The sequence below is a fragment of the Somniosus microcephalus genome, chromosome 21 (genome assembly GCF_052327205.1).
Source record: "Somniosus microcephalus isolate GS21.2 chromosome 21, FLI_Smic_1.0, whole genome shotgun sequence".
Taxonomy (NCBI): Eukaryota; Metazoa; Chordata; class Chondrichthyes; order Squaliformes; family Somniosidae; genus Somniosus; species Somniosus microcephalus.
This window is the reverse complement of record NC_141007.1, coordinates 70,179,613-70,201,285: the sequence shown is the minus strand read 5'-3', so window position 1 is coordinate 70,201,285 and position 21,673 is coordinate 70,179,613. Positions and strand designations below refer to the sequence as shown.

Below are 21,673 nucleotides of genomic sequence, written 5' to 3'. Positions count from 1 at the left end.
TTAATTGGTAAAGCCTTGATCATTGAGAAAGCAAGAGCAAACTGATTTTCCACTTGCATAGAACCCTGTACACCTGCACCAAACATTGACCTGAATTTCACCCTTTCAACACTTTGCAGGTTGAGAGGCATGAATAATGTGAATTATTTGTTTCTCTGACACTTTTGGATTGTTCATCAGCTTAAAGTTGCTCTGCAACGTTGAAATATTAAGTTTTTTTTTTAAAAGTACATCATTTGAGTACTGATGTCCAGCAAGAATGAATGGAAGGAAATGGATTCAGTTCCCTTTTGCCAAATTGTCAGTCTGTTGCACTGCTGTGGGCGGCGTCAAATGGCTTCTAGGGACCTCCCCAAAGGAGGAAGCAGTTGCCGGGTTGCTGTTGTGACTCCTGGAGGCATTTACCTGTTGTCTCAGCCGTATGTGCTGTGTAGCCCAGTGTGGCTGAAGGGGACTAGGGGAAAATGGATGGATTCATACTGTTGTTCAATTTCAAAACTGAATTCAGATTAATTAATCTGTGCTCTTCTACTCCCCCTCTTCCATCTGCTTCTTCAAGGTCCTAAAATGTTAACTTGTGAATGTGGTGTCATTCCCAATGATTGGCCCTATACTTGGTTCCCCCCTTTCTTTCCACCCCCCTCCCAATTTTTGTTTTGCTGAAGTAGAGTGATTGATTAAGTTCTTAAGTTATTACCAAATACTTGTGAAGAATTCGTCAAAAGGTTGATTTTAATTGCAAGGGTCATGGGCACTTTGCATTTAAGAGCACCCATTGTGCAAAATAATGCTCTATTTGCTGTAATACTAACTCCATAGTGCACTCGTGGAAACCTTATTGTTGTGTTCGAAGAGTCTCTAATATTGAAGTTCTAAACTCTATGATAATGAAGTCCCTGATCATATAAATAGGTTGTGACTCAAACTAAAACAATATTATATACATAAATCTCAGGAATTAGAATGCTTTGTCAATGTTTTTTCTGTGGGAAACTCCTTCCTTTTCGCTTCTCTTTCTCTCCTGGTGTCCCCGAGTGACCTGCCAACTGCAGGCTGCTCCCAGGTTTCTGCAATTGCTGCTACAAACTACTCGCTGGGAAATGTGCGAAGTAGTAAGGGGGGTGACCCTTCCTGTGAAGCTTTTTTTGTACCCTTCTTCCTTCCTATAGTCATATGGTGGAGATCAGGAACACCATTGAGGTGCATCCCATCATTGCTGCACATTGTTGCTCCAATATATTCCACCATCGTGCTGCCAGCTATTTTGTGTTTTTTTTACATTTCTCCCTCTCTTTCCCTCCCACTTAAATTATGTTTTCCTTATTAATATATTGCAGTGTAGTTCCCATTCACCAGGAGATTCACTCCAGATTTTCAACAACAGTTTGTGAAATCAAGGCTTTCTGTTTGAAGTATATGTAATTGTAGTTATGCACCCATTGTAATCACTGAAGTTCAAAGGAGTTATGGCATGAAGTTAAAAGTTAGCTCCTGTTCGAGACTACAGAATGCTTAGCACTTACTGGTTTAAAAACTGTCTGTGTGCTGTTATCTTTGGCAAAAGCTTCAATTAGTCTGAATCACGAGTGACAATGCTGAATATTTCTAAGAGAAAACAGATAATGAGAAATTTTCATTTTCCACAGATCAGAGACTGGATCTATGCAAACTGAGCCCTAACGACAATGATACAGTAAGGGGGCAGATAGTAGGTATGTATGAAAAATGTAATAAAGGTAATTGTTGGAATACTTGGCATTGAAATATTTAAGCACTCAATGGTGTAGAGGCTTAATGCACTTCTGTCTTTATAATGGTATGTCACAGGATTGACATTTGTGCGAGTGATCACCGTGCAGTGATCTTCTGATCTCACTTGGCGAGAGGTATCACTCAATAAGAGAAGGCAACGTGATTTTCTGCAGGTGAAAATAAATCTCCGGGCGAATCAGCCTGGAATACTTTGTAGTAATTGAAGATTGGTGCAAAGGCTGGGAACGGAACATTTGCCTGGGGAATGCAGAAAAAGAGAGCGTAATCTTAAAATTAGAAACGGGCCATTTAAGAGTGAAATCCGGAAGCATTTTTTAACGCAGAGGGTAGTGAAAATCTGGAACTTTCTCCCCCAAAAGGCTGTGGATCCTGGGGTAGTTGAAATTTTCAAGACTTGGATTGATAGATTTTTGTTGGGTAGGTGTATCAAGGAATATGGAACAAAGGCAAGTAAATGGAGTTGAGGTACAGATCAGCCATGATCTAATTGAATGGCGGAACAGGCTTGAGAGGCTGAATGGCCTCCTCCTGTTCCTATGTTCCTCTTGGTTGAAGAATGGCATTTGGCACTGGGGAACCAGAAGAAGAGAGAAAATCTGTTTGTTTTATTTATTTGTTTATTTAATGTATTTACAGTATCTTTATTTATTTGTGTGTTTCTAAATGAGCAGAAAATGTACAAAAATAAATTGACTGAACTGACTTCTTGTTTATCTATTACAGTAAGCCTTCAGTCTAGGGACCGGATAGGCAGTGGAGGTCCTGTGGTGGATTGCAGTCGTTTGTTTGATAATGACTTGCCAGACGGGTAAGAAATAAGTGGTAATATAGATGTTTGAGAAGTTTGGTGAGAAATTGAAGCAATTATAAAATGTTGCAACCTGCTACTAGTAAATAGCTCTTTGAGCAAATGTTAAAAGTGGAACTACTTTGGGTTTTAGGATTTAGTGTTTAATTAACCTGAAGTTGCTAAAACAAGAATGCTTTCGCTAGCACTCGTTTGCTCTTCATTGATTTGTAATTATTTTCCGAGATGGTCTCTCTTTAATTTTGCACAGACAGACAAGGTTTCAGTTTGCAGGTTCCAAGCAAATTTTTGATCTGAGGGAGAAATAAAAAAAGATAATCTTTAAGCCAAGCTTTAATAGCTTAAGAACTTGCTCTTTTTATTTTTTTTTTGTAATTCTCTCTCCTCGCTTTTTAATAGTGTATGTTCATTAATAACAAACACTTCGATTAAAGGGAAAGTGCCTTGTGCCAAAGTTTCATATAACTAAATAAAAACAGAAAATGCTGTGAACACTCGGCAGATTAGGCAACCTTTGTGGTGAGAGGAAGGTCGGGTTAATGTTTCAGGTCAATGACCTATATTCAGACCTGAAACATTAACCCTACCTTGCTCTCTCCACAGATGCTGCCTGACCGGCTGAATGTTTACAGCATTTTCTGTTGTTATTTCAGATTTCCAGCATTTGTAGTATTTTTCTTTTTGTTGCACACAATTATGTTTTGCGGGTAGATGTCCACACACTTATTTTTGAGCTTCATAAACATTTGTCACTGTATTCTTGGTCTCGGCATCCTTGGGAGTATCCATTTTATGTGGATTTCCCCTTGATGCAACAATTGAAGCTCCACTGCAGTGAAAACCTGAACTTTATAACAGATCAGGGAAAAGATCTCTCAAAAAAATGTCTGCTCAACAGTGTTGATGCAAACCAGTAGTTTGGAAGCACGGGACACAGTAACAAGGAGATGTACAAAGATATTTATTTTTTGTAACATTAGGACTAGGGGGCAATTCATGACTACATTGAAAGTTGAACCCACGATTTGAATTTTTTTTAAAAGTTGCTTTCATTGGTCACTTAAGCTTTGTTGTTAGCATGAATTTGGCTGCAGGGCCACAGTGGGATATGAGAAATAATTTGACTTAACTTTAATCTAAAGGGCTGAGTAGATTATGTGCTTTTGGATGTTATGAGTTGAATTACTTTTTTTCTTTATGGAAATGCTCCCCTTCAAGCTATCCTACCTCTCTGAAGCGTACAATCTCAATGAAACATATAAAATTCTTAGAGGGCTTGACAGGGTAGATGCTGAGCAGCTGTTTTTACCTGGCTGGAGAGTCTAGAACTAGGGTTCATAGCCTCAGGATAAGGGGTTGGCCATTTAGGACTGAGATGAAGAGACATTTCTTCACTGAGGGTTGTGAATTTTTGGAATTCTCTACCCCAGAGGAGGCTCAGTCGATGAGTATGTTCAAGACAGAGGTCGATAGATTTCTGGACACTAAGGGAATCGAGGGATATGGGAATAGGGCGGGAAAGTGGAGTTGATGGAGAAGTTCAGCCATAATCTTATTGACTGGCGGAGCAGGCTCGAGGGCCCATATGGCCTAATATTGCTCCTATTTCTTAGGCTCTTATCCTCTTCCCTTTGCTGATTGGGTTTTCCTGTGCTGTGTATCAGTCACAGCTGAGAGGATGCTCCTACTCATCTGCCAAGAAGTGTGAGCCAGTATCCTGGACATGGTCTTTTCTCTGCTTTCCTGTAGGGTCACGCCTGGCATTTACTCAATGTTTGGTTTTGCCTCCAGTCGATGCAGGAAAGATTGGAAGTTTAGTAACCTGGGTGTGCACCCGCATTCCACTGTACTGTGCTTCCTTGTGTTTTTAACTGCGAAACCAGTAAAAATAATAAAATCTTTCCATTCTTAAATTGTCTCCAGATTTTTTAATATTAACATGAGTGTCACCTAAGTCATGTGACATCCGTATTCCTTTCATGTGAAAGAACTGCAAATAATCTGCTGGGTCCAAGACCACAATCTCTGAAATATGAGCCTCTAAACCGAGCTGCATGTTTTACAGTAATGCAAGCTGATTGTCATTTGTTCCAAATACTGGAGCACTTTGCTCCTGTTCACACTACCGGATATAGTGAATGATGCCCAACTTAGAAAGTGAACCCTTTGTCACGATGCATATAAGGAATGAGAAAGTTCCACTTGGCTCGTCTGGCACATTTGTCTAGAATCACGACCACTGGATCAGAGTCCTAGACGTTCATTTCCCTCCCAATCCTCAACTCCATTCCAGCTTAACCACAGTTCCCAATTAGAATTCCACTTCAAACCCAGTTTCAGATTTGTTTTATCCTCGCCTTATCCTGTAATCCTCAAATTTCTGTTGCAACAAAAACTTGCCCACCTTTTTTAATGAGTGATAATTATCGTGTTATTACACTAGTATTTTTCTTGCCTCATCTATGATCCAAGGCAAGAATTTCTCACCTAACTAGTTTACCTAGGCACCGTGCTTGCTTGCTTGGTGTACGTCACAACACAAAAGAACAGTTTGCAGGCAACATTGAAGATGATGGGTTATTTGCTTTGCTCTTTTGCTGAGTAAGTACAGGAAACTTTGTGATATCCGGGACCGGCGTGTAACCGATCTATCAAAACTGCCGGACATACAAAGTTAATGTTGAAGCATACGGAGGTTTTCATCTCCGTATCTGACAACAAACACTGTTGCTTAGCAACAGCTTCTAAAGTGTCAGCTGCAGCTGCAAGCGTCTCTAGCTGAAGCTGTTGCTATAGCTACAGACCTTGCAGTGCCTGACTGGGGGAATAAAAAAGAACAAGAACTTAAAAAAAACTTATAGAAAATGGCTCCTGATTTTTGCCGTTAGATCGAGTATCCCGGATATACAACCTCCGGATAAACCAAAGTTTCCTGTACAGGCACTGGTGTAATCTACTTCAAAACTTTTACAGGACCCACAGTAGTTGGTAAAAGCTTTTGCTCTGGTTTTATGCTTCAGTAAAGTTTTGATTGAGCTTACTTTGAAGACCAGGCTTATCCAGAAGCAGTATTGGTCCTAAACCTGTGTCTGGTGGAGTGACATTCCAAGTAGACTTGCAGTTGGAATTGAAAATTGCCCACATTGCTGACCTGTTTGTATAATTAGAATTCATGTATTGTTGCTGATTTTATATTATTCGTTCACGGGATTTGGGCGTCGCTGGCAAGGCCAGCATTTATTGCCCATCCCTAATTACCCTCGAGAAGGTGGTAGTGAGCTGCTGCCTTGAACCACTGCAGTCAGTGTGGTGAAGGTACTCCCACGGTGCTGTCAGAGAGGGAGTTCCAGGATTCTGACCCAGCGACGATGAAGGAACAGCAATATATTTCCAAGTCAGGATGGTGTGTGATTTGGAGGGTAACTTGGAGGTGATGGTGTTCCCATGAGCCTGCTGCCCATGTCCTTCTGGGTGGTATAGGTCACGAGTTTGGGAGGTGCTGTCGAAGCAGACTTGGCGAGTTGCCGCAGTGCATCGTAGATGGTACACACTGCAGACATGGCGCGCCGGTGGTGGAGGGTGTGATCTGCCGCTGGTTATCACTGGTAGAAATCACTGGTGCATGTGTTAATGATTACACTGTTGTGTCTGATGGTATCTTCTTGCAAAACATAATTAATGTGCTGATTTTTTTCTCGACGTGACTCCCTGAATCCATTATTAGACAACTGAAAATTGGATGTGGGCGTCTAAATGGATTGCAGATCTTACAATTCTGAATCTAGTAAGGTATAAATAACCTAATGAGACTGACAGAAACTATAAGCGTGCATAGATCATGAGTTTAAATAGCATGTCTTGGAATTTGAATTGCATAAGTATGAGAATTCAAATATCTGTGAATATATCTTACTAAAAATGTAAAAGGAGTAACAGTAGAATTAGATACTATGAATGGTAAGTAATTCCAGCTAGATGTGCCCCTCTAACTGATTGTTTTAAGGAAGAAAACTAATTTACAGTTTTCCTTGCATTTAATCAAAATCTCAGCACTAATGGCTAGCAGTTGGTCTGAAAAGAGGCTGAAATCACTGCCGCTCATGATAAGCAGACAGACCCCAAGGAGATCCTTTTCGCTGATGTCACTAGAATGCATCCGCTTCACCGTTGTACTAAGAAAATGTAGAAGCATTGAGGCTCCATAGAGGAACGTGTCAGTGTGGGAATAACTTTTTAAAACAAATTGTGAAAAAGGAAATAAACAGCTTCCTACATGTTTAAAAAAAAAACGCATTAAGTACTTAGCTGGAGCGTAGTCCTTTTAAAGAGGTCTCATCGTCTGATTCCTTTTTATAAATCAAATGGCTTCTAATTATTTTCACCTTCATATACAAATCTTAAATTCATATCTGAGAATTGGCTTGCATGCAAAGCTTCAGCTTAGATCACTAAGCCTCTGCTGGCCTCTAGATCCCAGCTTTTGTGATTCAGAGGACCCCCTAGCCTAATCTTCAATATTCCTTATTTAAGCAGTGTCCAAATTGTGTTCTTGATCCCTGTCAATCCAGCCCTCAAAGCCCAGGCAATTTGATCCTATTTTTTGCTTATATTTCTTACTTGCTGGATTTGTTTTTCAAATTTTGTGTTGCTGGATGTTTGCCCAGGACTGTTGTGAACACAGTTGCCTCATTGGCAGTGAATTCTAAATCCGATCACCAAGGACTGTTGGTGTCCCCAGTGTGAGATGTATGCAAATTAAGGGGACGATGGATTGAAATCTTGTATGTGGCTCTGAAGTACGAATTAATGGGAACATTGATTTAAACTTTCTACGTGCCCCTGAGACTTCATGGTACACATCTATGCTGCCAGATAATCTGTTTTGGTGGTGTGGTGTTAATTGAAGGATAGATTTTGGCCAGGGCACCTGGAAAACTCCCTGTTCTTTGAATAGTTGCATGGGGTATTTTACGTCCACCTAAGCAGGCAGACACAACCTTCATTTTGACGTTCAATGCACAAAAACCCACCTCTGACAATGCAGCAGCCCTTCAGTACTGCACTCGCTAGCCTAGATTATGTGCTCGTCTTGGAATGAGGCTTTAACCCACAATCTTCTGACTCGGGAGAGGGTGATTTATGGCAAATGGTTTATAATCACTCCACCAGAACAGGCTACATTCTGGCAACCACTGAGTTTGTAACCAAGTTTTGGAATGCGTTTCTTGATAACCATTTCTTAGTATTGAATTGTTTCCTATGTTGGCTTTGGACACATTCCTATCCCTGTTTCCAGGAAATGTCACTTGCTACTTTATCTGTTTCTGTTGACTAGTTGGGAAGAACGAAGAACTGCCTCAGGTCGGATACAGTATCTCAACCACATCACACGAACGACACAGTGGGAGAGACCGACTCGGTAAGTGCAGAATAATAGCCATCCCTTTCTGCTGCGGTAGATTCTGAGGTCATAGAGTCATAACGGCACAGAAGGAGGCCATTCGGCCCATCGAGTCCGTGCTGGCTCCCTGTGGAACAATCCAGTCAGTCCCATTCCCCCCCGCGCTCTCCCCGTAGCCCTGCAAGCTTATTTCCCTCAAGTGCCTATCCAGCCTCTCCTTGAAAACATTGAGTGTCTCCGCTTCCACCACTTCTGTCGGCAGCGAGTTTCAGGTCCTCGCCACTCGCTGCGTAAAAAGGTTTTTCCTCACATCCCCCCTGTATCTCTTGCCCAAAACCTTAAATCTGTGTCCCCTAGTCCTTGTGCTAGCAACTAGTGGGACTAGCCTATCCAAACCTGTCATAATCTTATACACCTCTATCAAATCACCCCTCAACCTCCTTTGCTTTAATGAAAACAAATCCAGCTTCTCCAACCTGTCCTTGTAGCTAAGATCCCCCATCCCTGGAACCATTCTGGTAAATCTCCTCTGCACCCTCTCAAGGGCCTTCACATCCTTCCTTAAGTGTGGTGACCAGAACTGGATGCAATACTCCAGTTGTGGCCTAACCAGCGCTTTATAAAGGTTCAGCGTAACTTCTCTACTTTTGTACTCAATACCTCTATTTATGAAGCCGAAGATCCCATATGCTTTGCTAACCACTCTCTCAATATGTCCTGCCATCTTCAGGGACCTATGCACATTAACTCCCAGGTCCCTCTGTCCCTGCACACTCTTTAAAACTGTGCCATTATATTGCCTCTCCCTGTTCCTTCTGCCAAAATGTATCACCTCACACTTCTCTCTATTAAATTCCATCTGCCCATTCTGCTAGCCTTTCTATGTCCTGTTGCAGTCGATTGGTATCATCCTCACTGTTTGCCACACCCCCAAGTTTGGTGTCATCGGCAAATTTAGAAATTCTATTCTGTATTCCAATATCCAGGTCACATCAAAAAAAGCAGTGACCCCAGCACTGACCCTTGGGGAACACCACTGCCTACCATCCTCCAGTCTGAAAAACAGCCATTTACCACAATTTGCTGTTTTCTATCCTTAAGCCAATTCCTTATCCAATCTGCCACTGACCACCTATTCCATGAGCCTCAATTTTATTAAACAGCCTTCTATGTGGTACTTTGTCAACCGCCTTCCTAAAATCTGTCTGTGCTTGGTTAATACCATACTTTTAAAGCTGCATTGACCTGACTACTGCTTGCAAATAATTATTGAAGAGAAGTGCCAGCCACTTAACGGGCAATGAAAGTGGAATAGGTTAATTTACCTCCTTTTTTCCTTTTAAAATTTCCTTCCCTTCGTGTATCTGCCCTCTCCTTGGAGAAAGAATTTGCATCCTCCTGTTTGCAGCCTTCCTGCATCACTCCGCACTTCTGTGCTTTTCACATTTCTTAATTTGCTTTTTCAGAATTTCAGCCTTTCTGAATCTAAATGACTTGTTTTAAGCTTATCCACTAAAGTTGATGATGGCACCTGTTTAATGCCCCTGCTCCACAATATGCTTGTAAAGATGGTGCTCTGCTCCGGTTGAAATACGGTATAAACAAAATCTTTAATTAAAAAGTCTGTAATTGGATTTGTTGTGCAAAGAATTGCATGAAGTAAAAAGCATATTGGCATCCCTTGAATGTAATAGATAAATGATTAATCTACAGAAAGCACTGTCCAGTATTGTATAATGCAATTCTTTGTAAAGGATAAGTGTTTATTAATGGACAATAAACAATGTAATGTGTTTTTGCAGTTTGTTTCCCAGCGATTTATGTAATTAACTCTTCAATCATTCACAAATCCAGTCTCTCTGCATTAGTGTAAGTTTTCAGTCCCCCCACCATGCTGCTGAAACATACACTAATACTTCAGTGATGGAGTTACTGAGATGTCAGGAGTAGCTTTATTATTGTAGTATCCCAATACAACCAAAATACAAAATATGACATTAAAAAAAAATATATAAACACTCCTCACCTCAATTTTTTCTCTCCTGTTTTTATTTTAACTTTTTAATGTTACTTTTGAATCTATTCTTTTTTTCTTCTAAACCCTTTCCTTGCATTGTTTCTGCTTTCCCTGACTCCCATCCTTTAATTGGAGGTGGAAGCAAATTGCACAAAGGTGGGTTTTGATTGGCTAAAGACTCTATCCAAAAAAATTTTTTAAGCTAGTCAAAAGGCAGAAGACTGTAGATGATCATGGCCCTCTGATGGACAAGCAAACTGACAGCCACGGAGAAAATCATGCCAGACAAATGGACTCATTTGTGGTGTGCTATTTAAGTATATTTTGAGCGAAAGCTTCAAAACTTGATTGAAATGTAGCCCTTTTCGAAAGATATAGATACAGCTAAGGATATGCAACCAGGGTACGGTAGTGTAGTAGTTACCCGGTCTGGCCTGTATGTGACTCCAGTCCCACGGCAACATGGTTGAATCTTAACTGCCCTCTGAAGTGGCCTAGCGAGCCACTCCGTTGTATCAAACCGCTACAAAGAATTTCTGAGCGCACTTTTTTTTGTGCCAACTCTGTCCCATCCTCCATTCCTGAAAGCATCGACTCTTGGTAGGGTGTGATCCCACAGATTGCTTGAGGTGTCTGAAATCTCACATGACCGCTCTTCATTTGTGAGTCTAGTCGGTGAGTGTTGGCCAGCTCTTCAACTATGGAGGGTGAAGTGTGGCCTTCACAGCTGAGACCAATTCTGACCTAACCATGATCTAGTAAACCCTGCTGAAAAGCAGGTGCATGGTATACAATTAGGAGTGGGATCCCAGGAGGATGATCCTTTTCTTTTCAAACCCCCCTACCCCCACCCTGCCATCCCCCAGCCCAGCGGTGCCATCCTGGCTGAGATTAATGAACTCAGTATGGACTAGAAATTGAACCTGGGATTTGTAGGCTCTATGGGCCAATTACATGGTGACTTTACTAACTACACCATTGGGAGAGCTTTTGAGCTCAATTTTCCATTAAACATGGTGCACTTTAAACATGACATTTTAACATTTATATAAAAAAATTGAGTGTATGTATAATGAGAATTCAGGTTGCAAATTATACCCATATCTCCATAATGATTAACTTTACTTTTTGCACTTAATTGCTAGCTCTCTGTGTAGACTGAAGTTAAATACCATTTGTCAATAAACCTCATAGTTCATAATTTTGATTTCTACCTCTTTTTCAACCCCCCCCCCCCCCACTTCTCTCAAAATACAATTTACAAAATTGTTTATTATAGCTAACATTTTTGTGGCAGGCAATCTTTTTTGGCTGTGAAATTTTGAGCGGAAAACAAGTGGAAGTTGTAGGGCAGTGGCGCTTTAACAGCGGAAAACATAAACCATTCTTCAAACCCCTTTTAAGGGTCAAAATTAATGACACTGTTATCAGTGCATTACGTGCATAGGCTTCAGCAACTAAAATTGTGTTGTACAGTAGTGTGTTTAAAAAAAAAAAAAAAAAAAATCCCAGATAAACGAAGAAACCATGACATCACCAGACACTCAGACCACAGTCTCCTTCAAAAATTCCACCGTATCTGACTCTTTCCTGTCATGCAACATGGCGGATGTGAGTCATGTGAGCATAAATCAGTCTTTCTATTTCAGTTGCTTCCTTAAATGCAGGGGGAGGGGCGGACCTGAGTTTCAGCTGATTGACTTGTTTGATTAGTTTTTAAATAAAGATCAGCATTGTTTCAGTCTGTAACTTCTGTATCTTTTACAAAAATTAATTGATGATTATTAGATTTCAACTATTTTCTTTAGTTAGTTTTCCTGGCTCAGCGGATACTTGCACCATGAATGTGGTTTTCAGCCACACGAACCTCAAAGGTTCCTATTCTGTGCTGAGTTAGTAGATTTTGGATGGCATGACGGTGCGCATTCTGTAATTGACCTCAATACCCTGGCCACTAGCCAATGAATTCTACTAGAAAGTGCATTTGTGTGGGGATGCCGGCTGAGAGCAGGATCAGGCTTGACTCTGATGCTGTCCGCAGTCAAATACCCTGGTGATATTTACTGCCTAGGCTCACAAATCAAGAATGGCCACTTGTTAAGGTAATAGAGGGCATCTCAGTGGTTTTGAAACTGTACCCCAACAATAATCAGCATCCTCGGAGATGGGGAAAAGGGGAGAAACCTGAGGATGAAATCCATGCACAGACAGCGGGCAGGTGGCTAACCTACAGCAGGCTTTCAGCAATGCTACTGTGTAATTGGCTGCTAGGAGATGGACCAGTGCAGCCAGAGTTGACTCCTTCCAATTTATATTTCTTTTACCTCTCTGAGACCTTAAGAATTTCTTAGCCTTCATTTTGTGCCTTCCCCTGTCATCGTAGCTGGGATATGGAACTCAAAATGGGGAATGCTATCAATATTTGTCACTCAAGACACAAAGCTTTGAAGTTCCAACAGCAACTTTCATTTATATTGTACCTTTTAATGTAATAAAATTTCCTACGGTGCTTCATTCACATTGGAGAGTGCGGATCAAGCAGTAGTAGAAGAGTTAGATGAGTTGACCGAAGATTTCTTGGCAAGAAAAGTTTTGAGGAGGCTCAGAGACAGGGAGGAACATGGCAAGCGGAAGAGGTTTAGGGAGGGAGTTCTAGAGGGTAGAACATCGGTGAATGAAAGTTCTGCCACTACAAGGAGAATTGGGTGGGCAATGAACAGTTGGCCTGAGTCAGAGGACTGAGAGAGAGGTGGGGTAGCAGGAGGTTACCGAGGTAGGGTGGGGCAAGGCATAGAGGTATTTGTAATCAAGGAAAATGATTTTTCAAATGGTATGTTGGGGAACAGGAAACAGTGTTGGTTGATGAGGCACCTTCTCATCATTTGGTTTACATTCCTTCTCCTTCCCACCCTGCAAATATTGCATGCTGTTTGTCTAGCGTAAAGCCTCTATTACCAATGGCGACCTATAATTAAGCACCAGAAATTGTGCAGAAGTGGTCTGTGACTGCTCCACCTGCGACAGCTCGCCCTTCATTTTTTTAAATTCCCCTTCATATGGGGAAGTCCACTCGTTGCCTCTTCCAGATCGCTCAGCTGACACTTCAGACATGAACAGGGCAGTTGAGATTTTGACCTTGATTTACATCATAAGATTTATTGAAGATTCTCCAGTTGTTTTTCTATATGGTTAACATGCCATCGAAGCCAGTTTGTTACTTTCTGTCTTCAGCTTGTCAGACTTGGATTTAAGCATCCTAGCATCCCTTGATTTAGTGTGAAGACAACACTAAAACATTAACTAAATAAGTCTCTAACTACAAACAAAATGCTTATTGGGCATTTCCTTACCAAATATAGTCTTCAATATCAACTTAAAGGAACTTAGAATTAAAGAACTTTTGTGAAGAATATGAACATTTGTTTTACCTTCTGTTCATTTTCCGATTGCCTTAGTACTAATATTTAAAATACTTGTAAAACATTGTTTAAAGTTGCAATGGGTTTGACAAATTTCAGATTTTGCTCTGCATACCATTCAATTGTGATTTTTTATTTTTATTTTAAACTTTCCTCTTTATATGCCATTCTCTAACCTGTTCCAAGGCCCCTTTTCAATGTTGCTCCATTGCTGGAAGCTAGGAAGTGTGCAAGAGGGAACCCTCCTTCTCTCCCTTCCAACCACAATAACTTGATTCATTATCTTTATTTTCCTTTTCTTTCCTGTGTGGAAGAGCTTTCATCAGTCAGCCGGGTTCCTTACATTAAATATTGTAGAGTTCCATAGCACACCTCAGTAAACTGCTATTAAAGTACTATTATTTTAAGTTTCCTTTGATCATTCATTTTTTTCTTTTTCCTTCCCAGTGTCCCCAAATACCTGATCCTATCCTCAACTAGGAGGGCGACCTAAATTTCCCAGTTCTTCCCTTCCTCCCTTTTTAAGCAAAGACCTAACCTCCACTTTCCACCTTTGTACCACGGCATGATTGAGATCATGGGGGTACTGTGCAGGAACTGTTGTTACACACCTATGCCTCACCTCTCTTTTGTTACCCATATTTTCATGACAATGACATAGCTATATTTGTAGGGTATAGGTTTGGTTTTATTGTACATTGCTGTCTCAGTGTTGTGTTTAGAACAGCTTCATTATATTTCTATATAAATACTAGAAGTAAAGTGTTAATTTCTCTCTCTTCCCCCACCTGGTCATAGGCCGGCCTCTGAATATGCCAGTCCTGGCAGGCCACTGAGTTGCATTGTAGATGAGAATACACCAATTACACCAGCTAATGGCGCCTCATGTGGACAGACTCCTGACCCAAGGATGGCAGAGAGGAGAGTGAGGTCACAAAGACACAGGAACTACATGAGTCGGACGCATTTGCACCTCCCACCTGATCTCCCAGAAGGTTATGGTAAGTCGCCTAATTTCACTTTGAGTAGAAGCCTGTCTAATGTAATCTTGGGGATTGTTATAATCCTGTTTTGCATCACGTGTGATTTTGGTTAGCGTTATTTTGAGTATTATAAGCAGATGGGAGGTTTGCTGTACACAAGTAAATATTGGCAGTATATACAAAAGGCAGTTGAGTTTCCTGCTATAACATAAGATTGAGTAGACTAGGCCCATATTCTCTGAAGTTTAGATGAATGAGCGGTGATCACATTGAAACATAAAATTCTGAAGGGGCTCGACAGAGTAGATGCAGGGAGGATGTTTCCCCTGGCTGGGGAGTCTAGAACTAGGAGTCACAGTCTCAGAATAAGGGGTCGGCCACGTAGGACTGAGGTGAGAAATTTCTTCACTCCGAGGGTTGTGATTTTTGGACTTTACCCCAGAGGGCTGTGGATGCTCAGTCATTGAGTACATTCAATAAAGAAATGGATAGATTTTTGGATACTAAGTGAATCAAGGAATATGGGGATAGTGCGGGAAGAAGGAGTTGAGGTCGAAGATCAGCCATGATCTTATTGAACGACGGAGCAGGCTCGAAGGGCTGAATGGCCTACTCCTGCTCCTATTTCTTATTAACATCTATAAAACTCAACTAAAATAACATTTGGTAGCAGGATTCTTTGAAACAATTTTTTTTGATGTGTGGTGGGAGGGGGGCTCGGGGATGTGTAGAGAGCTCAGAGGTGAAGGGTTTAAAACACAACTTTACATTACATTAATCCTCATCTCCCTAATCACCAGTATCAAAACATTTGACAAGCCTTGTATTGTGCATGTAGTGATGTCAGGCCTTCAACTGGAGCTATTAAATCATATTTTCCTGGCCTTTCCCTGGATCCTTTTACGTCTTCCTTTTCAAATAACTTATCCAAATTTTTTTTAATGATCCGAAATGGTGACTTGCGCTCTATGTAAAAAGTTTCATCCAAGATCTTTGTTTCTTGACGCTCATTCTCTTTCTTCCTCCATTCCCTCATTCTGCTTTACTTTTTTGGCTCGCTATTTGTTTAATTTTTTTTCCACTTTCACTTTTTTACTATTTTTTCCATTGTTTTCACACTTTATGGGAAATGCTGCAGGTTGGATTGGGGTCTTGTGTAACCAAGAGAAATGGATGAGTCACTTTACACAGTTGGGGCTTTCCAGGGTGAGAAGGAATGACAGGAAAAGCTTGTCTACAGTATCAAGGGCTTATGGAGCTGAACATCTTGTATATATTTGTTGAAAGCTGGAGGGTTGTCCTTGTTGAAGCAGGAAGGATGCTAAAAAAGATAGTCTATGACGCTACCGCTTTGAGGAACTGCGAAGGCTGGGATGGTAGTTCGGCTAAGTTTTGTAAGGCAGCAAACTTGTTGTGCAGAAGCTTATTAGAATCATAAAATGGTTACAGCACGGAAGAAGGCCATTCGGCCCATCGAGCCCGTGCCGAGACTCAGCTAGTCCCACTCCCCTGCCCTTTCCCCGTAGCCCTGCAATTTTTTTCCCTTCAGGTACTTATCCAACTCCCTTTTGAAAGATAAGATTGAGTCTGCCTCCACCACCCTTTCAGGCAGTGCGTTCTAGATCTTAACCACTCGCTGCGTAAATTTTTTTTTTCTTATGTTGCCTTTGGTTCTTTTGGTTCTTTTGCCAGTCACTTAAAATCTGTGTCCTCTGGTTCTCGACCCTTCTGCCAATGGGAACGGTTTCTCTCTACCTACCCTGTCCTGACCCCTCATGATTTTGAATGCCTCTATCAAATCTTCTCTCAATCTTCTCTGCTCCAAGGAGAACAACCCCAGCTTCTCCAGTCTATCAATGTAACTGAAGTCCCTCATTCCTGGAATCATTGTTGTAAATCTTTTCTGCACCCTTATATCTGCGCCAGTAGGTCATAATGTCATTAAAATAGTTTATCACAATACGCATCTCCTAGAGTGTCTGAACTTTTTTTGTTTGTGTGGGCTACCTAGGTTCGTACCACGGAGTCCTTTGGCCCATGTAAAAGTTTAAATAGATGTTTGCATTAATTATCTTATATCCTGGTCCAATACTAAAATATCTTGGTGCACAGATTTGATTTCTTTGCCATTGAGGGAGGAGTACCGAGAGCAAACCTTTTGTTGTTTGGGTATCCCAGCCCTCGATCTCTAATAGAATGCTGCTGCTCAGCGCCATCACCACAAGGGTTCAAGGAGAAAACCCACTGACATGAATCTTGTCATTCATGTGGCAATGACTTATGAAATGATACTGGGCAGCCTGCTGGTGGCGCTGTCCAGGGCGAGTATAAATACTCGGGCATGGGCCCAGCTTGCTCAGGACATTCTTTAACAGGAACTAGTGAAGGACACAACTAGATCTCCATGTTGAAAAACAGTTGATTAAAGCCTTGTTTAATACTTAGACCAAGTGCCTCGTAGTTTTCTTACGTGACCCACCACAACCTCAGGCCAGCTAGGGATGGGCAATAAAGGAAATGCTGGCAAGCTTGTATATTTCCCAAAATTTTTTAATAAATCGGTTGTGGGGATGAAGAGGCAAACTGTGGTTTGTTTGCTGTGAACTTTTATAGAGCCAAAATGCTTCGAGAAGTCGTCTGGGAAGATAGTGGGAATAAAATATTCACCTATCGCTTAGTTACAGCAACCCTTTTGTACTGGCCCGTTAGGAAAACCACCTGTAGCCTTTACATTCGTGTAGAGATGAATGTGTGGATAGGACTTGTTTTGCTTTGTTGTATATGGGGATCTTAACGGTCTTTCATGCCAGTGATTTATTAGGTGAAATATGGACAGTACAGGTATCTTGAAATCTGCAAAGATATTTTCATGATGGTATAGTACAACCAAGATTGTGATAGAAGTATAATAAATTGCTTTACTGCGTAGTGCTTTTGGGCTCAAGGCACATTGTGGGTTTAAGGGTGTAGTGAATATAATCTCCTGTGTGGAGTATGAGGTTATTTATTAAATTAATGTACACCATACGTAAAACAGAATTACTGATAGAGGAAGTGGGGGGATTCTGGCTCAAACGGAGCAATTAAAAAATATATATTAATGAGAAATGTAAGTGACGAGTCTGGTCCCAAAATGCAAGAAACCATCAAGATTGAAGAGAGTAGAATTGAAGATGAGCTAAATTCCGTGATTAGGTTACAGCAAGCTTGGGTATCAAAATCTTATAGATTGTGGGAGTAATACTCCCGTTTAAATCAAACTGCCTCTCACGTGCTTGGTCATGGGAAGGTTTTGTTCAGAAGACAGGATTTACAAACTAGCAAAACTTTTCATTGTTGTATCGTTTCAAATGTTGCTAGTAAAGATAAGTGATCTTTATGAAGAAGGGGGGAAAATGAAAAAGCAGGTAGACTTGTAGCAATTCAAATGTTGTATTTGCCCCAGGCATGGCTCGTGCTCTCGAGTCTGCCAGCAAGACCACACTGTTTATTTGAGGATTAGGGACACTGGCTGACTTGTGGAACATGGTGTCTTGCATATTTATGCTTATAAAATATGGCCAACTCCTCAGTTAGCCATTTTCGTCGGCAGTGAGGAGAGTGTATTTTTTTTTCCTGTTTCCCATCCTTATCTTCTGATGGCATTTATTCCTACTGGGCTACAGTTCCATTGGTATTGATTGCCTGCAGCACCTGGTGCAACCCAGCCATTCTTCATGTGTGAGCCTAGATGGTGAGTACAAATAGGCTTGTTAACCGATGACGGGCATAAAAGAAAGACTTGCATTTATATAGCGCCTTTCATGACCACCAGATGTCCAAAGCGCTTTACATCCAATGAAGTACTTTTTGAAGTGTAGTCACTGGTAATGTAGGAAACCCAGCAGCCAATTTGCACACTGCATGCTCCCGCAAACAGCGATGTGATAATGACCAGATAATCTGTTTTAGTAATGTTGATTTGAGCGATAAATATTAGACATGACATCAGGGATAACTCCCCATCTCTATTTCGAAATAGTGCCATGGGATCTTTTACGTCCACCTGAGGGCAGACGGGGTTCACCTGCTTATTCATTTTTTCCCCCTTCTTCATAAACATCACTTTACTAGGAACATTTGAAACATAGGATCTTTTACGTCCACCTGAGAAGGCAGATTAACCTCTCATCTGAAAGACTGCACTGGAGTGTCGGCCTAGATTTTTGTGCTCAAGTCTCTGGAGTGGGACTTGAACCCACAATCCATAACATCGCAGCCAAGCCTGATTTTGTTCTTGTCTGTCATCCACCTGTTTTCTAACTCTGGATAGCGATTGAGAGTGGGAAACCTGGCCGATCCTCAACCTGTTGGTCCAGGATTGGTAAGACCAATTGTAGCCTCCCCACTGTCACTCTAGCTGAAATCAGCTAACTTGGGCACTGATCAGGCTTTGAATCTGGGACTTCCTGGTTTGTGTTGCTCAGTTACACCCTAGCTTTATCAACTGAAGCATTGGGAGAATTGTGAAATAAGCAGTTGTGATCGTTCGTCAGTCACAACAGAGCTGAATTAAGAATTCTTGGGGCTCTGGGCTCTGGACATTAAGAACATTCAGGGCCAAATCTGCACTCCTTGCATAACCCACCACTGATCCATTAAACCACAAACCATGTTGTAAAATGCACGAAGAAATAGTCTTATAGAATGCTTACACGCTGCATTAATAATAAAGGGAATCATATCACATTATACTATGCCGAAATGAAACTGCTTAATTTTCTCATTCACAAAAAAGGTTTACTGTAAATACTGAGCGTCTAATATCGAGGCTCTATTGTAACAATGATCTACTGTCAGCATCTAATTATAATTCAGGATGTAAAACAGCAAACCAGTCAATTGCAGTATTTTCTCATCAAGAACAATCCAAGATACGTCTGCCACATGCACTATTTCTTCAGAATAATTGAATTTGCTTGCTATCGGGGAGTTATTTCGCCTCAATTTAACAGTGAAATTTTTTTTTTGAGGAAGGAATGGCAGGAAATAAATGTGGAGTGCTTATTCCACGTTAGGTGGGATTCCCATCAGGAGACAGAAAATCTTGTAATTACTATGAATATTTAAGATATACGCTTTAATACTGCTACTTCGGCTTTAAGTAATATCATTTGGATCTATATAAAAACAAAGCGGAGCCCGTTGCTAATCCTAGAACTCGCACTGTTGCCTCAGCCCTTCCCTCTGTGGACCGCTCCTCACCGCACCGCAGTCTTTTAAGTGATCATGAGTCTGGGCGCGGGAAGGGACTTTTCACCAGAAGCTGCCCCGTCTCATGCGAGAAGTTCCCAGACTGGGAGGCCGCTGCGAGCAGATGAAGAAAGTCCGTAGTCGCGCGCAAACCTCAAGCTCTACTTGCCTATTTTCTTCCGTGTTGCTCACAGCACTGTCCGGAAGATTAGTCTTTCATTCCTGGGGACTCCAGGACAATCTGGGAGGGTTGGCATCCCTAGTTATGGTGAAATAAAAACTGAAAATTCTGGGAACGTTCAGGTTAGGCAGCATCTGTGGACAGAGAAGCATAGTTAATATTTTAGGTCGATGACCTTTCATCAGAATTGGAAGATGTTAGAGGAACGGCATTTAAGCAAGTACAGAGCCAGGGAAAAGGGTGGGGTGGGAAAAGAACAAAAGGGAGAGATCTGTGATTGGATGGAGGGCAGGAGTGTTTAAATGACAAAAGTGATGACGGTGCAAGGCAAAATGAGGTGAGAATGAGACAAGTATAGAAACTAAAGATGGATCCAGAAGAAGTGTAAATGATTATAGCAGAGGAGAAGGTAAGCATGGAAATCTGGTAAATAGGCTCTCGTGGCCCAAGAATGTGGTGGAAGAAAGACAGGTAGATCCCAGGGGTGCGGACCACCCCGCCAGCCAGTATAGGGGACCCCACCCCACGCACCAGCCCACACCACCTCTACTTCCAGTGGCTCTGGTGCAGGCATCCTCCATTGCCTGCTGCCTGAGAGGAAATGGTGGTTAAGGTCTAAAGTTGTTAAACTCAATGTTAAGGCTGTAAAGTGCCTTGTAGAAAGATGAGTGCTGTTCCATGAGCTTGCATTGAGCTCAATTGGAGCAGTGTAAGAATCCAGGGACAGACAGGTCGGAGTGGGATGGACAGTTAAAGTGGCAAGCAAGCGGAAGCTCGGGGTCACGCTTGCGGACTGAACGGAGGTGTTCAGCAAAGCGATCACCCATTCTGCGTTTGGTCTCCCCAGTGTAGAAAAGACCGCATCGTGAACAGCAAATATAGTATACTAAGTTGCAAGAAGTACAAGTAAGTTGCTGTTTGACCCGGAATGAGTGTTTGGGGCCTTGGACGGTGGGAAGGGAGGACGTGAAAGGGCAGGTGTTGCATCTCCTGCGCTTGTATGGGAAGGTGCCCCGGTTATGTTGAGTTTTACCAAGGACACCATAAATATACCTGGGCATAGGAGCTGTAGGATGGTGTGTTATTCTGTCTTTGATTGAGTTAAGTGTGCATCAGTGTTGTTGGTGATTATTACATTTGTAAGGAAATGGTTGTTGTAGTGATGTACAATGTGTTTATTCAGCAGTGCATGGGTGTTATGGTAAGTATGCGAAGCATGCATGGCATGTAGCTAATTGCAATAGATATGTTGGAAATAATTTCAGACAATCTCTTACTGTGCTTTCATTGTTTGAGGCAGGGATAGTGAAAGAGAACCCATTTGGGAGTGTTATATGCAGGTCAGAGATTTATTGTTTGATTACTGGTTAGTTCTCAGTGACTCCAAAAATTCATTAGTTAAGCCATTCTCCATTTGCCCTGTGAGTCAATAATTAGTCATTGTTCCAAGTTTTTCAGTTAGTGTTACTTGACATCCAAATAGAGTAGAGGGTACAGAGCAGAGATGTTCTGAACAAGAATTGCTTCTTTCTATCTATCAGGCTTGCCCAGCACACACACCAACCTATATTTCTAAAAATGTTTTTATGACGGCCATATTTTTCTCCAGTTTGTGATTTTTATTTTCCGGAGAGTGACTTTATTATATATATATATTATTTTGAGGTGCTGATTTACACTGGGATACAGTTTCACAAGTATCAGCTGTCCTCTGGCATCTCGCCTAGACAATGAGTATGAGCATTTTTTTTTTTTCCAAACGTAGGAGATATCCTAGCCAAGCCCTATCCTGCCCACACCTGACATCCAAGCACATACTTTGCAGCAAGAGTCGCTAGATAGTGAATTGGGCCAATTTC

The 21,673-nt window shown here is 41.5% G+C and overlaps 1 protein-coding gene across 5 annotated transcripts in view; it reads left to right on the top strand.

The window, feature by feature from the left end:
- Window positions 1-21,673, top strand: part of smurf2 (SMAD specific E3 ubiquitin protein ligase 2) — a 215,705-nt gene that overhangs the window by 140,985 nt on the left and 53,047 nt on the right. For 4 of the 5 annotated variants that reach the window (XM_085963890.1, XM_085963892.1, XM_085963891.1 and 1 more), the window contains 4 exons: window positions 1,647-1,712; window positions 2,497-2,581; window positions 7,917-8,000; window positions 14,217-14,419. In XM_085963890.1, coding sequence (XP_085820016.1) covers window positions 1,647-1,712; window positions 2,497-2,581; window positions 7,917-8,000; window positions 14,217-14,419 — 438 coding nt within the window. Of the gene's footprint in view, window positions 1-1,646; window positions 1,713-2,496; window positions 2,582-6,295; window positions 6,371-7,916; window positions 8,001-14,216; window positions 14,420-21,673 lie in introns of those variants that run through there. The other variant, XM_085963894.1, reaches the window with a different exon arrangement.